The sequence below is a fragment of the Hemitrygon akajei genome, chromosome 5 (assembly GCF_048418815.1).
Source record: "Hemitrygon akajei chromosome 5, sHemAka1.3, whole genome shotgun sequence".
NCBI lineage: Eukaryota > Metazoa > Chordata > Chondrichthyes > Myliobatiformes > Dasyatidae > Hemitrygon > Hemitrygon akajei.
The window spans coordinates 151,450,931-151,468,150 of record NC_133128.1 but is presented as its reverse complement, the minus strand read 5'-3'; the positions used below and the strand labels follow the sequence as shown (position 1 = coordinate 151,468,150).

Here is a 17,220-nt window from a genome sequence, read left to right as displayed (position 1 = left end):
CTTGAGCCTGGTAGTAAATTGGTGACCCATTTAAAGTTCAAAGTAAATTTATTACCAAAGTGCATGTATGTCACCATATACAACACTGAGATCCATCTTCTTGTAGGCATACACAACTAATTCATAATGGAATAATAACCATAAAGAATCAATGAAAGACTGCACCAACTTGCACAAAAAACAACCAACTGTACAAATACAAAAAGAAAGAAATAATATTAAATTAATGAGCAATAAATATCGAGAACATAAGATGAAGTATCCTTGAAAGTGAGTCCATAGTTTGTGGGAATATTTCAATGATGGGGCAAGTGAAGATGAGTGAAGTTATCGAATCTGGTTCAAGAGCCTGATGGTTGAGGAGTAATAACTGTTCCTGAACCTGGTGGTGTGAGTCCTGAGGATCCTGCATCTTCTTCCTGAGAAGTTCTGGATAGTAGGTACCCCGATGATGGATGCTGCTTTACTGTGACACTGTTTCGTGTGGTGGCGCTCAGTGGTGGGGACAGTTTTACCCACAATGGACTGGGCCATATCCTTCACCGAAGAGGATGAATCTCTTAACTGAGTTCATAAATCTTTGGAATTCTCAGCAGGGAGGTTAGATATTGTGGGGGAAGAGTAAGGAAATATGGTTGAGGCCAAGTTTAGATCAGCCGCAGTGTTATTCAGTAGCTCAGGAGGCTGGATGGGCTGCGAGAACTCTTGCTCCTATTTCTAATGTTCTGAATACATTTTGAAAGGAAATTTTATTTTCTAGTAAGTGTAATACTTGTGCTTAGTTTACACTTACTATCTTAAGCTTTTTATGTTGTCTAGTATTGATTCTCATCATGTAAGTGATTGATACTTTTTTTTCCCAGGAGTGACAGAAGAGACCAAGCAACATATTTGTAAACTTAACCAAGAGGTGAGGCACAACTCTTCCAACATCTTTAACTCTTTATATTCAGTGTTCACACTGAGATGTGTTAGGTCTTCCCCACAAGAATCTGAGTCCAGAGCAGATGGAGTACAGACCATCTCCAACATCAGGAAGCAAATCTTTAAAAGATATGGGAGTGGGTTTGGGTGACAGGTGGAAATTGAGAGATTTGCCACCTGATGGTGCCACATTTTGGTATGCTGGTCTTTTCATATGCCTGTATGAGTAAAGACTTGGAACCACACCTTAAAATTTTAGAGCACCATGAAAGTTTAATGTAAAATCTTAAACCTCAAACCAGCATTTTTCCTCCAATAAAGAAAGTGTTTACTTCCTCCACTTCCTTCCATGATAGAGATGGCACAATGACAGAATTGGTTCTTTGAAACAACAGAGAACCTGCATCAGAATGTGATGGAAAGTAGATTGGTGCATCATACCATAGTCAATGTGGAGTATCAACAGTGCCTGATCCACAAAGATGGCTGATCTGGTTGTGTTTCAAATTGGAACCAGTAGTTCTAAATATAGAAACGCGTGGCATATACAGAGATTGACTGTATATCATTTGACTGGGTAAGTCTGCATTGAGCATCTGTAGTCAGCAATAAATTTCCCCCTAACTGCAGATAATTCAAAGCCATTTTTCATCACTTGACTTGCTACACATACAGTAGGGTAAAATCATTACCACAATCAAAAACAGTAATTTCAATACTTAATAGAGATTTATACTGCAGGACAATAAAGCTATTAGCTGAGGGTGGGAAAGATATTGGATATCAGATCATGTAGGAAAATGGAGTAGAGATCAAGATCAACCATGAACATAATAAATGATTGTGCTAAATGGGGCACTCTCCTGATTCCACATTTAATATACTGAACAATTGAATAATTAAAATCATTTTCTGAGGATGTAACAGTGAGCATTCAAGTGGTCTGTGTCTGGACTCGAGAGAGTCGAATCTTGCTGACAGAATTTTACCCATTCTGCTCTAAGACAGGAGGCAGAGAGACAACTGGCTCCCTGATGGATTTAGAAACATAGAAAACCTACAGCACAATACAGGCCCTTTGGACCACAAGTTGTGCCGAACATGTCCCTACCTTAGAAATTACTAGGCTTACCTATGGCCCTCTATTTTTCTAAGCTCCATGTACCTATCCAAAAGTCTCTTGAAAGACCCTATCGTAGCTGCCCCCACCACCTTTGCTGGCAGCCCATTCCACACACTCACCACTCTCTGAGTAAAAAACTTACCTCTGGCATCTCCTGTGTACCTACTCCCTAGCACCTTAAACCTGTGTCCTTTTGTGGCAACCATTTCAGCCCTGGAAAAAAGCCTGTGACTATCCACACGATCAACACCTTTCAATATCTTATACACCTCTATCAGGTCACCTCTCATCCTCCGTCGCTCCAAGGAGAAAAGGCCAAGTTCACTCAATCTATCCTAAGACATGCTCCGCAATCCAGGAAACATCCTTGTAAATCTCCTCTGCACCCTTTCTATGGCTTCCACATCCTTCCTGTAGTGAGGCGACCAAAACAGTACTCCAAGTGGGGTCTGACCAGGGTCATATATAGCTGCAACATAACCTCTCAGCTCCTAAACTCAATTCCATGATTGATGAAGGCCAATACACCATACCAAAGCAGCTGCTTTGAGCATCCTATGGACTTGGACCCCAAGGTTCCTCTGATCCTCCACGCTGCCAAGAGTCTTATCATTAATACTATATTCTACCATCATATTTGACCTACCAAAATGAACCACTTCACATTTATCTGGGTTGAACTCCATCTGCCACTTCTCAGCCAAGTTTTTCATCCTATCAATGGCCTGGTGTAACCTCTGATAGCCCTCCACACTATCCACAACACCTCGAACCTTTGTGTCATCAGCAAACTTACTAACCCATCCCTCCACCTCCTCATCCAGGTCATTTATAAAAATCACCAAGGTCCCAGAACAGATCCCTGAGGCACTCCACTGGTGACCGACCTCCATGCAGAATATGACCCATCTACAACCACTCTTTGCCTTATGTGGGCAAGCCAGTTCTTGATCCACAAAGCAATGTCCCCTTGGATCCCATGCCTCCTTACTTTCTCAATAAGCCTTGCATGGGGTACCTTATCAAATGCCCTGCTGAAATCCATATACACTACATCTATTGCTCTACCATCATCAATGTGTTTAGTCACATCCTCAAAAAATTCGATCAGGCTCATAAGGCATGACCTGTCCTTGACAAAGCCATGCTGACTATTCCTAATCATATTATACCTCTCCAAATGTTCAAAAATCCTGCCTGTCAGGATCTTCTCCATCAACTTACCAACCACTGAAGTAAGACTCACTGGTCTATAATTTCCTGGTCTATCTCTACTTCCTTTCTTGAATAAAGGAACAACATTCGATACCCTCCAATCCTCTGGAATCTCTCCCGTCCCTATTGATGATGCAAAGATCATCACCAGAGGCTCAGCAATCTCCTCCCTCGCCTCCCACAGTATACTGGGGTACACCTCATCTGGGTTCAGCAACTTTTCCAACTTGATGCTTTCCAAAAGCTTCAGCACATCCTCTTTCTTAATATCTACATGCTCAAGCTTTTCAGTCTGCTGCAAGTCGTCACTATTATCACCAAGAGCCTTTTCTGTAGTGAATACTGAAGCAAAGTATTCATTAAGTACCTCTGCTATTTCTTTCGATTCCATACACACTTTCCCACTGTCACATTTGATAGGTCCTATTCTTTTACGTCTTATCCTTTTACTCTTCGCATACTTGTAGAATGCCTTGGGGTTTTCCTTAATCCTGCCCGCCAAGGCCTTCTCATGGCCCCATCTGGCTCTCCTAATTTCCTTCTTAAGCTCCTTCCTATTAGCCTTACAATCTTCTAGATCTCTAACATTACCTAGCTCTCTGAACCTTTTGTAAGCTTTTCTTCTTGACCAGATTTATTACAGCCTTTGTACACCACAGTTCCTGTACCCTACCATAACTTCGCTGTCTCATTGGAACGTACCTATGTAGAACTTCACACAAATATTCCCTGATCATTTGCCACATTTCTTCCATACTTTTCCTTGAGAACATCTGTTTCCAAGTTCCTGCCTGATAGCCTCATAATTCCCCTTAGTCCAATTAAATGCTTTTCGAACTTGTCTGTTCCTATGTCTCTCCAATGCTATTGTAAAGGAGATAGAATTATGATCACTATCTCCAAAATGCTCTCCCACTGAGAGATCTGACACCTGATCAGGTTCACTTCCCAATACCAAATCAAGTACAGCCTCTCCTCTTGTAGGCTTATCTACATGTTGTGTCAGGAAACCTTCCTGAACGTAACAAACTCCACCCCATCTAAACCCCTTGCTCTAGGGAGATGCCAATCTATACTTGGGAAATTAAAATCCCTCATCATGACAACTCTTATTATTAATCCTTTCCAGGCTCTGTTTCCCTATCTGCTCCTCGATATCCCTGTTACTATTGGCCGGCCTATAAAAAACACCCAGTAGAGTTATTGACCCCTTCCTGTTCCTAACCTCCACCCACAGAGACTCCGTAGATAATCCCTCCATGGCATCCACCTTTTCTACAGCCATGACACTATCTCTGATCAACAGTGCCTTGCCCCAACCTCTTTTGCCTCCCTCCCTGTCCTTTCTGAAACATCTGAAACCTGGCACTTGAAGTAACCATTCCTGTCCCTGAGCCATCCAAGTCTCCGAAATGGCCACCACATCATATCCCCAGTACTGATCCACGCTCTAAGCTCATCCGCTTTGTTCACAACACTCCTTGCGTTAAAATAGATACATCTCAACCTTCGGTCTGAGTGCATCCCTTCTCTATCGCCTGCCTATCCTCCCTCAACCTCTGTCTCCTATCTTTCTCTATCTGAGAGCCAGACGCCTCTTCCCCAGTCTCTTCAGTTTGATACCCGAGAACATTTCTATCACATACAAACCTTTGATTTCTGTCCACACAAGCAATTCTCACATGACCATTATCCTCCTCCACCTCTGCTCTAACATTCTGGTTCCCCTCCCCCTGCAAATCTAGCTTAAACCCCCTGGAGCAGCAGTAGCTAACCTACACACAAGGATGTTAGTCCTCCAGTTCAGGTGCAAACCGTCCCATCAGAACAGGTCCCACCTTCCCTGGAACAAAGCCCAATTGTCCAGAAACATGAAGCCCTCCCTCCTGCACCATCTCCTCAGCCACGTATTTAGCTGCATTATCTTCCTCTTTCTAGCCTCACTAGCACGTGGCACAGGGAGTAATCCTGAGATTGCAACTCTGGAGGTCCTGTCCTTCAACTTTGCACCTAACTCCCTAAACTCTCTTTGCAGAACCTCCTCCTTCTTCCTATCCACGTCATTGGTCCCTACATGGACCACAACATCTGGCTGCTCACCCTCCGTCCTGAGAATACTAAGAACTCGATCTGAGATATTGCAGACCCTGGCACCAGGGAGGCAACAGACCATCGGAGATTCTCGATCTCTGTTCCCCTATCAAATCCCCTATCACTACTGCTCTCCTCTTTTCCCTCCTTCCTTTCTGAGCTGAGGGTCCAGACTCGGTGCCAGAGACGCAACCACTGCAACTTGTCCCTGGTAGGTTGTCCACACCAACAGTATCCAAAACGGTATACTTATTGTTGATGGGAACGGCCACAGGGGTGCTCTGCTCTTCCTGTCTATTCCCCTTCCCTCTCCTGACAGTCACCCAACTACCTGCCTCCTGAATTTTAGGGGTGTCTATCTCCCTGAAACTCCAGTCTATTTCTGCCTCTGCCTCATGAATGATCCGAAGTTCATCCAGCTCCAGCTCCAGTTCCTTAACTCGGTTAGTCAGGAGCTGTAGCTGGATGTACCTTTTACAGGTGTAGTCATCCTGGACAATTGTGCTGTCCCTGACTTCCCACATACTGCAAACGGAGCACTCAACTGCCCTAACTGCTGCCTCCATTACCTACTTCTAAGGTAATTAAATTAATTAAAGGAACTTACCCGGCCTTGCCTCACTTGGAGCAAGCTTGTCCTCAGCCTCTGCTCGCCAAAGCCTCTCGAGCCAAAGCCTCAAAGCTCCACTGCTACCCTGAGCCACTCACACCACTGGCCGCTCCTCTTCAGTTATCCGTCCTTTTATTTGTCCCTGCCAATTACCTCATGAGCCCTTCACTCCTCCTCTTCCTGCTGCAACGGTTTCTTGATCACTCTGATTTGAATAAGAATTCACGGGCTGCAAGGGAAAAAGGAAAATTGGACAGTTTGTTAATTTCAATTGAAGTGTTCTCAGCTGATTTTATATATTTTATGAGAATTATTGATATTAATTGTGTGAATTAGCAATCTTCTGCCCTGTCCTCTCAATCTTTCCCATTATTCAATCGTTCTCTCCTCATCTCCCCTCCTTCTCTCCACTGCCACCCTCTTACCCTACCCTCTCTTCTTTCCCTCTATCTAACCTTCTTCCTACCTCCAGCTGCTCTCACACCCCATTCCTTCACCCTCCCTCCTCCCACTCTCCCTCCCTCTTCACTGCCTCTCCCTTCACTCTCCATCTATCACTCTCCTTTCCTCCTCTTCCTACCATCCTTCCCTCTTTCCACCCTCTTCCTCTTTACTTCCTCCCCCTCTCCTTCCCTCACTCTTTTCTTCCTTCACCCTCTCACTCCTCCCTCCTCCCCATCTTTGCTGAATATTTCAGTCTAACTTTGGTTTACTTGCTGCTGCCCATTATGTGTGAGAGGGAGAGGAGCTAGAGAGGGGGGGCTTTGGGGTTCTAACATATAACTGTCATTCATTCTTTGGGGCACTCCTCTGCTTTCATAGATGGTTGCGAAGAAAAAGCATTTCAGGATGTATATTGTATACATTTCTCTGACATTAAATGTACCTTTGAAACCTTTAAAACCTTTTGAAACCTTCCAGATGCTGCACCTTTCTCATCAAGTCACTCAGCTGAGCAAAGACCTGCAGGATATGATGCAGCTTCTGAAGCCCTTGTTAACTTGGCACAAGCATGATTTTGCCTCTCCTGAGGTTGCGAGGAACCCCAGTCTCTCCGCTGTCTACAGCAACAGCAGTGGATTTAGCAGCATGGTGAGGTCACGGGCCCCCTCAACCGCTCTGACTTGCTCTACGTTGCTGAGGCCTGACTTGCAGCATCGATGCTCCTGGCCTGATAGTAACCTTGACCCACCAGGGTCATCAGCATCAAATGAGAACAGTCCCTCCACGAAGTTATATACTGTTCATGCCTCTTTGTCACTCAACTCCTTGATGGATTCATCAGATCCTACAGGTCACAGAGGCAGTGACCCACACCTTCTGAAGCAGCCCATGACAGCAGGAAGTTGTCAGTTACCTCATCAACAATTCCCACATGCCCCTTCACCTCCCAGCACATTGGCCAATCTGGAAGAGAACAGACAACCAGGAGAACTCAACGTCAAGAGAACTGATGCACCCATGGCATTGCAAGCAGACGCTGACTGCTTACCAGATAGAGTGGCTGAACTTTTAGGCACAAAATTAACAATGGACCCCCAAAAGGTAGAAACATGTTCTGTAGAAATGGTAAGGACATCCACTGAGGACTCTGGTAGCGATTCAATCCAGTTCATTGATGACGATGGGACAAATCTATAAAGACTGGACTTTGAAAAAAATGGGTAAAGTTTGCCAGGTCTGTAACATTTTTTTAAACTTTTTAATTTCATTTTCAGTCAATTTTTTTGGGAAAATTTTAAAGAATAAAATCAAGTGGACCTATTTACTTTTATGTTACCAGGTTCCAATTCTTCAAATGAATTTGCAAACAAGTGAACTGACACAAGGATATGCAACATGATAAAGTAACAAATCAAATGGATTTCACTGTCATGGAGCGGAACAAAATTTCTGTAAAATATAGAAAGAGATACAGGCATGAAGTTCCCTTAGAGATTGATTTCTGCGCATGTGTTCTTCTGAATGAGCCAAAATGTGTATAGTACATACTGCTACGATATATTAGAACTGGCTGATTGATTATATATAACATAAAAGGACTTATTTTTCTACCTTTGTTACATGAAAAAAAAATCTTTATACAGATTACTTTTTCCTTTCTTTACATAATAGGATAAACTTGTTTATTAAGCAAGTTTTAAAAGATCAAATAAACTGCATGTAATATATACATGTCATTTATATATATGTATATTTATGCATGAAGCATGCTTTCCAAGGCAGCAATAGCTGGGAACCTTGGGACTGAAGGTGTATTTTATTAAAGGTGATGCACTCTGCTAAAAATCCAAATGTAGTCCCTAATTCAAGTTTTCATTTTAGTTTGAGTAGGAACAGCAATAAAGGGAAGAAGTTGCATACCTAGAAAGGAAAACATTTCAGCTATGCATTTTCAAACAGGCTAAAGCTAACATATGACACTAGTACATTTATGTCTTTTAAATTTCTCATTGGTTTGATGGGCATTGCTATTATTGCATTGAATCATATCCTTAATAAAACATAAAAAGGGATGGTCAAGCTTCAGAGTAATAAATTTCCCGTCTTAGTAAATAAAAGAATAGGATCAATTCTTCTGTTAAGGAGGCATGTTATCATGTTTTATTATTGTTTGAAAATGATGATTACTAATATTGATAGGAAAAATTCCTAGCTCCTCCTGTGTCTCCTGTTCGTTACCTCCGTGTTAGTCACTTGTGATCCCACCAAAGAACACATTACTTATTCAGTCAAAGAAGCTGAGAATTTTAAGACAGTGTTCTCATAATTTCAGTGACCTGGGTTCAATCCTAATCTGTGAGGCTGTCTATATGGAGTTCACACTTTCTCCCTATGACATTTTATGATCATAAAATTTTATGATGATATTTTAGAACACAACACAGTACAGCACAGGAACAGGCTCTTGGCCCACAATATCTGCGCTTAAAGCATTGCTAATTTTATCTAAGTTGCCTGTGTCTGCACATAATCAATATCCTTCCATTCTCTGTATCTTCATTTGTCTTTCTAAAAGCTTCCTAAACACCACTTTTATATCAGCATCCACCACATCCCAACACCGATCCCTGTGGAACACCACTAGTCATGGACCTGCAGCCAGAATAACTCGCTTCCACCACTAGTCTCTGTCGTCTAAGGGCAAGCTAATTCTGAATCTGTCTACCATGTCACCATGGATCCCATGCTTCTTAATCCTCTGGATCTGCCTATCATGAGGGACCTTATCAAATGCCCAACATCTACTGCCCTATCTTCATCAATAACCTTCATTACTTCCTAATTAAAAAACAGTCAAATTTGTAAGACATGAACTACCTGGCACAAAGCCAAGTTGACTCTGCATAATTACACCATGCCTTTCCAAATACTATAAAGCCTGAGATCCTCTCCAATAGCTTCCTTACCAGTGATGTGAGGCTCACCGGCCTAAAATTTCCTTAATTATCCCTACTTCCCTTCTTGAACAAAGGACCAATATTGGCCACTCTCCAGTCCTGTTGGTCCCTACCTTTTGCTAGTGAGGATACAAAGATCTCTGTCAAGGCACCAGCAATCTCCTCTCTTGCCTCTTTCAATAACTTGGGATGCACTCCTTCAGGTCCTGAGGCCTTGTCCACCTTAAAGCTCTTCAAGAGACCCAGCACTATCATCTTTTGACCTCAAAATGCCTGAGCACATTGGCACGTGCAGCACTGTCCTTGGTAACTGCCACATCCTTCTCCTTGGTGAATGCAATGCAAAGTACTCATTTATACATCACCTGCATCCTCTAAGTCCAAGCAGAAATTCCCTCCTTTATCCTTGAGTGCCCCAACTATTTCCTAATTTACTGCCTTGATTTTAATGTAAGTATAAAATGCCTTGGGGTGCTCTTTAAGCTTACTTGTCAAAGGCAATTTGTGGCCCCTTTTGGCCCTTCCTGATTTCTTTATATTCCTCAGGGGCCCTCTCTAACTTTAGCTTCCTAATCCTTATTTATACTTTCTTTTTTCTTTTGACTAAATTCACAACCTCTCATCAACCAGGGTTCCTTGTCCTTGCCATCCTTGTCCTTCCTCCTTACTGGAACTTGTGGCCTTGGACTTTGATCAGCCTGCTTCAAACATGCCAGATATGGACTTGGCTAATAACAGCCACTCCCTATTAACCCTAACCCCAACCCCCACAAGCCCTTGTCTAATAATGCCAAAATTTGGCTCTCCCAATGTAGTATTTTCCCACAAGGTCCAGACTTATTCGTAGCTATCTTAAAACTTAAGGACTTGTGATCAATGTGGTCAAAATTCTCTCCCACTGAAAGGCCAGTCATTTGCCAAGCTCCTTTTCCAAAGCAAGGTCCACTGTAGGCTCTCCTATAGCTGACAGTATGTGTACTGTTTCAAGAAATGCTCTTGGATCTCCCCAAGATACTCTGCACCATCTAAACTTCTCAGACTAACCAGTCAATAGTGGAGAAGTTAAAGTCAAACTACCATGGCAACCATAAACTCTCTATATATCTGTTCCTCTATCTCCCGATGGCTATTCAGAAGCTATTGATCATATAATCCCATCAGAGCAATTTCACTTTTCTTCTTTTTGAGCTCTACCCATATTGCCTCAGTGGATGGGCCCTCCAGTGACATTCCACTTTAGTAATGCAGATTCTCCACTATTTTAACCTCCTTATCTATCATGTCCAAAACATCAAAATGAAGAAATATTGAGCTGCCAGCCCTGTCCTTCTATTGCCATGTCCCTGTGATGGCCACAACATCATAGTTCCACATAATGATCCAGCTTTTTGGTTTATCTGCCTTATAAGTAAATAGACTTGAGGCCAGACCAACTGGGTTCATAAACCTGTCACTGCCTATCCTTCCTTTCCAACTCTCTGGTCATGTTACCTACCTTCCCCTCAATCCTGAGTACCTGAGGAGGAAGGTAAAGCTGCGCAAGCGCGGGTGACGTCAGCGGCGAGCGCGGGCTTTAAAAAGCGGCCCACTTTCAGGAGCGGGCAGTGTCAGTGCGGGCAGCGGAGTGCGCAGGAGCAGAGTGCTGGGCTTTGGCTCAGCGGGCTTCGGCGCAAGAGGACTTCGGCAAGAAGCCTGCTTTTCATTTATTCTGACTAATCTGGGATCAGGTAATGGGGGAGATGGTTAGAGCAGTGGTGTGCTCCGTATGCAGTATGTGGGAGGTCAGGGTCAACACAGTTGTCCCTGATGACCACACCTGCAAAAGGTGCATCCAGCTGCAGCTCCTATCAGACCGAGTTAGGGAATTGGAGCAGGAGCTGGATGAACTACGGATCATTCGGGAGGCAGAGGCAGAGATAGATAAGAGTTATCGGGAGGTAGTCACACTGAAAAGACAGGAGGTAGGCAAATGGGTGACAGTCAAGAGAGGCAGGGGGAGCAGATAGAGAGAGAAGAGCACCCCTGTGGCCGTTCCCATCAAAAATAAGTATACCATTTTGGATACTGTTGGTGGGGATGACCTACCAGGAACAAGCTGCAGTGGTCCTGTCTCTGGCACTGAGGTTGGACCCTCGACTAGGAAGGGGAGGAGGGAAGAGAAGAGAACAGTATTGATAGGGGATTCTATAGTCAGGGGGGCGGATAGGAGATTTTGTGGGGAAGATCGGGAGTCTCGGATGGCATGTTGCTTCCCTGGTGCCGGGGTCCGAGACATCTCAGATCAGGTGCAAGTTATTCTCGAGAGGGAGGGCAAGAATCCAGATGTTGTGGTCCATGTAGGGACCAATGACATGGGTAGGATGAGTGAGGGGGTCCTGCGTAGGGAGTTCAGGGAGTTAGGTGCGAAGCTGAAGAGCAGGACCTCCAGGGTAACAATCTCAGGATTGCTACCTGTGCCACGTGCGAGTGAGGCAAGGAACAGAAAGATTATAAAGATTAATACGTGGCTGAGGGGATGGTGCAGGAGGGAGGGCTTCAGGTTTGTAGATAATTGGGCTTTGTTCCAGGGAAGGTGGGATCTTTTCCGAAGGGACGGTTTACACCTGAACTGGAGCGGTACTAACATTCTTGCAGGGAAGTTTGCTAGTGCTTCTTGGGGGGGGGGGGTTAAACTAAATTTGCAGGGGGCGGGGATCCAGAATGTGAGAGAGGATAGCGAAAGGAATAAAGGACAGGTGGGGACTACACGGTTCTGGAATATTAAGTGTGTAGTAGAGAAAAGTGAGGCGGAACAAGTGATAAGGAGGACACATGTACAGAGGGATGGTCTGACGGAACAATGTGTTAAATGTGTTGAAAGAATAGGTAAATTTAGGAAGGACAACAAAATTCTGGGGGCGTATAGCCTGATGGGAGTTTGGGGAGCTGGGTTAAGCACAATAGGCAGCGATTCAAACAGAGAGAGGAGAAATGGGTTAAAAATTCTATATCTGAATGCATGAAGTGTCAGAAATAAGGCGGATGAGCTTGAAGCCCAGGTGCGAATGGGTAACTATGATGTTGTTGGGATAACGGAGACATGGCTGCAGGGAGATCAGACCTGGGAAATGAATGTACAAGGGTATACGTGCTATCGTAGGGACAGAAATGTGGGCAGAGGGGGTGGGGTGGCCCTGTTGGTGAAGAATGAGATTCAGTCCTTTGCAAAGGGGGACATAAGGTCAGGAGAAGTAGAGTCTGTGTGGATAGAACTGAGGAACAGTAAGGGCAAAAGGACCCAAATGGGTGTTGTCTACAGGCCACCAAACAGTAGCATGGATATTGGGTGCAAGCTGAATAGGGAGTTAACATTGGCATGTGGCAAAGGTAATGTCGCAGTAGTTATGGGGGATTTCAATGTGCAGGTGAACTGGGAGAATCAGGTTGGTGCTGGACCCCAGGATAGGGAGTTTGTAGAGTGCCTACGGGATGCATTCTTGGAACAGCTTGTACAAGAGCCGACCAGGGACAAGACTATTCTGGATTTAGTGTTATGTAATGAACAGGATTTGATAAGCGATCTTGCAGTAAAGGAGCCATTAGGAGGTAGTGATCATAATATGATAAGTTTTTATCTGCAATTTGAGAAGGATAAGGGCAGCTTGGAGGTGTCAGTGTTGCAGTTGAACAGGGGAAACTATGGAGCCATGAGGGAGGAGCTGGCCAAAGTTGACTGGACGGATAGCCTAGCAGAAAAGACAGTGGAACAGAAATGGCAGGTATTCTTGGGAATAATGCACAAGGTGCAAAATCAGTTCATCCCCCAGAGAAGGAAGGATTCAAAGGGGGGAAAGGGGCCACAGTGGTTGACAAAGGAAGTCAGAGATTGCATAGCATTAAAAAAAAGGAAGTATGACAGAGCTAAGGTGAGTGGGAGGACAGATGATTGGGAAGTTTTTAAGGAACAACAGAACTTAACTAAAAAGACAATACGGGGAGAAAAAATGAGGTACGAACGCAAGCTAGCCAAGAATATAAAGGAAGATAGCAAAAGCTTTTTTAGGTATGTGAAGGGAAAGAAGATAGTTAAGAACAATGTTGGGCCCTTGAAGAATGAATTGGGTGAAATTGTTATGGGAAACAGAGAAATGGCAGAAGAATTTAATGAGTACTTTAGATCTGTTTTCACTAAGGAAGACACAAGCAATCTCCCAGATGTATGGATGGGCCAAGGACATAGGGTAACAGAGGAAATGAAACAGATTGACATTAGGAAGGAAACGGTGATGAGAAGACTGATGGGACTGAAGGCTGACAAATCCCCAGGTCCAGATGGTCTGCATCCTAGGGTACTAAAGGAGGTGGCCCTGTAAATTGCAGATGCATTGGTAATCATTTTCCAATGTTCCTTAGATTCAGGATCAGTTCCTGAGGATTGGAGAATGGCTAATGTTATCCCACTTTTTAAGAAAGGAAGGAGGGAGAAAACAGAGAACTATCGACCTGTCAGCCTGACATCGGTGGTGGGGAAGATGCTAGAGTCCATTATTAAGGATGAAATAGTGGCATATCTAGATAGCAGTGATAGGATTGGGCCGAGCCAGCATGGATTTACCAAGGGTAAATCATGCTTGACTAATCTGTTGGAGTTTTTCGAGGATGTAACCAGGAAGTTAGATGGGGGAGGTCCAGTGGATGTAGTGTACCTCGATTTTCAGAAAGCATTTGATAAGGTCCCACATAGGAGATTGGTGGGTAAAATCAAAGCTCAGGGCATCGGGGGGAAGACATTGACATGGATAGAAAACTGGTTGGCAGATAGAAAGCAAAGGGTAGCGGCGAATGGGTGTTTCTCGGAATGGCAGGTGGTGACTAGTGGGGTGCCACAGGGCTCGGTATTGGGACCACAGCAGTTTACAATTTACGTCAATGATTTGGATGAAGGCATTGAAAATAACATCAGCAAATTTGCTGATGATACTAAGCTGGGTGGCAGTGTGACATGTGATGAGGATGTTAGGAGAATTCAGGGTGACTTGGATAGGCTGGGTGAGTGGGCAGATACTTGGCAGATGACGTTTAATGTGAATAAGTGTGAGGTTATCCACTTTGGGAGTAAGAACAGGAAGGCAGATTATTATCTGAACGGTGTAGAGTTAGGTAAGGGAGAAATACAAAGAGATCTAGGAGTCCTTGTTCATCAGTCACTGAAGGTGAATGAGCAAGTGCAGCAGGCAGTGAAGAAGGCTAATGGAATGTTGGCCTTTATTACAAAGGGAATTGAGTACAAGAGCAAGGAAATCCTCTTGCATTTGTACAGAGCCCTGGTGAGACCACACCTGGAGTATTGTGTAACGTTTTGGTCTCCAGGGTTAAGGAAGGACATCCTGGCTGTAGAGGAAGTGCAGCGTAGATTCACGAGGTTAATTCCTGGGATGTCTGGACTGTCTTACACAGAGAGGTTAGAGAGACTGGGCTTGTACACGCTGGAATTAAGGAGATTGAGAGGGGATCTGATTGAAACATATAAGATTATTAAGGGATTGGACAAGATAGAGGCAGGAAATATGTTCCAGATGCTGGGAGAGTCCAGTACCAGAGGGCATGGTTTGAGAATAAGGGGTAGGTCATTTAGGACAGAGTTAAGGAAAAACTTCTTCTCCCAGAGAGTTGTGGGGGTCTGGAATGCATTGCCTCGGAAGGTAGTGGAGGCCAGTTCTCTGGATGCTTTCAAGAAGGAGCTAGATAGGTATCTTATGGATAGGGGAATCAAGGGATATGGGGACAAGGCAGGAACCGGGTATTGATAGCAGTTGATCAGCCATGATCTCAAAAAGGCGGTGCAGGCTCGAAGGGCCGAATGGTCTATTTCTGCACCTATTGTCTATTGTCTATAATCCCTCCCCTTGCTGCCTTGCTCTTCTGGTTTACATCCCCCGCCGTTCGAAACCCTCCCAAGTAGTAATAGCGAAACTCCCTAGAGGATATTGGTTTCTGTGTCAGTTCAAATGCAACCCATCCCTTTTGTACAGGTCCCACCTGTCATGCTGAGAGCCCAGGTATCTACATATCTGAAGCCCTCCCTCCCACACCAGTTCCTTAGACACATATTGAACTGTACTATCTTACTATTTGTTGCCTCACTAGCATACGGCAGGAATAGTTATCCTGAGATTACGACCCTGGAAGCCTTCTATCTAACATATTACTCGGCTCCCTAAAATCACTTTGCAGGATCTCATCTCCCTCCATGCCTAAGTCATTGGCACCAATGTGGATCACAACCTCTAGCTGCTCAACCTCCCTATCAAAATGTCTGGTGTGAGATAACCAGGACTCTGGGACCAGGGTCATCATCCCGGACTTCTGCTTATGGCACAGAAATGCTTGACTATGGCCCTAACTATGAAGCCTCTTATCACTGTCTCTCTGCCTGACTCCACTTTTCCCTGCTGTATCTCAGACCTGCCTGTTGTTGGTAACCCCCAGGAAGGTCATCTCCCCAAATGGCATCCAAAGAGGTATACTTGTAACTGAAAGAAAAGCCCACAAGGAGATCTTTGTACTGTCTGCCTACTCCCTGTATCTTTCCTGATAATCACCCAATTATCTGGCAGCCTGCACCTTACAAGTGATCACCTCACCAATACCTCTATCTATAATGCTCTCAGCATCTCAGGGGATATTATGTTCCTTGGTGTGGTCACAGATCTGGCACTCTGGAGGTGCTACAAGTTTTCCTCCCCACTTTGTTTAATGGCTCCTGCAAATTACACCTGATGTAAATGGCTGATGGGAGAATCATGTGGTGGGCGTTAGTGGGCACATGTCAAGAATATGTTACAGGGAAGCACCATAGATTGAATAATGGATTGAATGTCTCCTCCTCTGGAAATAAGGAAATAAACCTACCTTCTAAATGAAAAACACAGTATAGCAACAGGAAAAGAAATTGTTTATGGGACCGAGATTGAAAATAACCTACCAGTCTTAGGAATGGTCCATGAACTACCCTCTGAAAGCTTGCTTAGACACTTGTAATAAAGTCAAGGGTTACATTTTTAATGATAGCTTTGTTATAATTTTTCAGCAAGAGATTCCACTGTCCAAAATACAACATCTAACTGCAGTGCATTTTTCTTAGCATAATCTTCATTTTGTCGCAATGTTTAAATAATGCGATATTTGTTTTTATGAATATTTCTGGTTCAAACAAACAAGGTAAGTAATTACAAGTAGAGAAAAAAATTACTAACATCATGGAGCCCTTGTCTGCTGTCAATACATCTTACCTGTTTTAAAGTTGTTTCCTCTGGTACTTATTCAGCCTCTGGTATTTCACGAAGTAGCCATTTTTTAATATGTAAACCAAGCAGCCAAGGGTTAAAAGGCTTTTTCATCCTGGGCTTCACTGCACTAGGATTAACCCTTTGGAGACTGGAAGTGGGTATCCTGGCTGGTAATTCCTGTCCTTGCCTAGACAGCCAGATCAATTTCAGCAGTACGATCTAACTCTTGGATTCACTTCTCAATTCAGCAGACCAATCAATATTTCTTGAACCATGTTTACTCCGTATCAGTCAATTGTCATACTTGAAAACCAACTGATTTCTCCCTCTGGTACTGATCCAAAGGACTGCATTTGTTGCATGATCATTAGGATTACTTGTGGCTGCATATACTGTTAAAAAAAGAGAGTTGCAAACAGGTTAATATTCTTTTTTCCCCCAAATTAGGTTTTAAGTAACAAACAACTAAATTGATCTTCTTTCTTTTCTATTGGCAATCATTTCAAACTTAACATTTTCCCTCCATAACGTAATAAAAAATATAAAGGCACACAGCCAGTTCAAAAACAAAATGTGTGCTCTTTAATG

At 43.7% G+C, this 17,220-nt stretch overlaps 1 protein-coding gene across 3 annotated transcripts in view; it reads left to right on the top strand.

Annotated features, from left to right (window-relative positions):
• The window catches only part of kcnh3 (potassium voltage-gated channel, subfamily H (eag-related), member 3), a 612,109-nt gene that overhangs the window by 581,535 nt on the left and 13,354 nt on the right, over positions 1–17,220 (top strand). The window contains exons 14-16 of one of the 3 annotated variants that reach the window (XM_073046888.1): positions 864–910; positions 6,885–7,641; positions 7,747–8,240. In XM_073046888.1, coding sequence (XP_072902989.1) covers positions 864–910; positions 6,885–7,604 — 767 coding nt within the window. In that variant the 3' untranslated portion in view covers positions 7,605–7,641; positions 7,747–8,240. Of the gene's footprint in view, positions 1–863; positions 911–6,884; positions 8,241–17,220 lie in introns of those variants that run through there. The other 2 variants (XM_073046887.1, XM_073046886.1) reach the window with 2 other exon arrangements.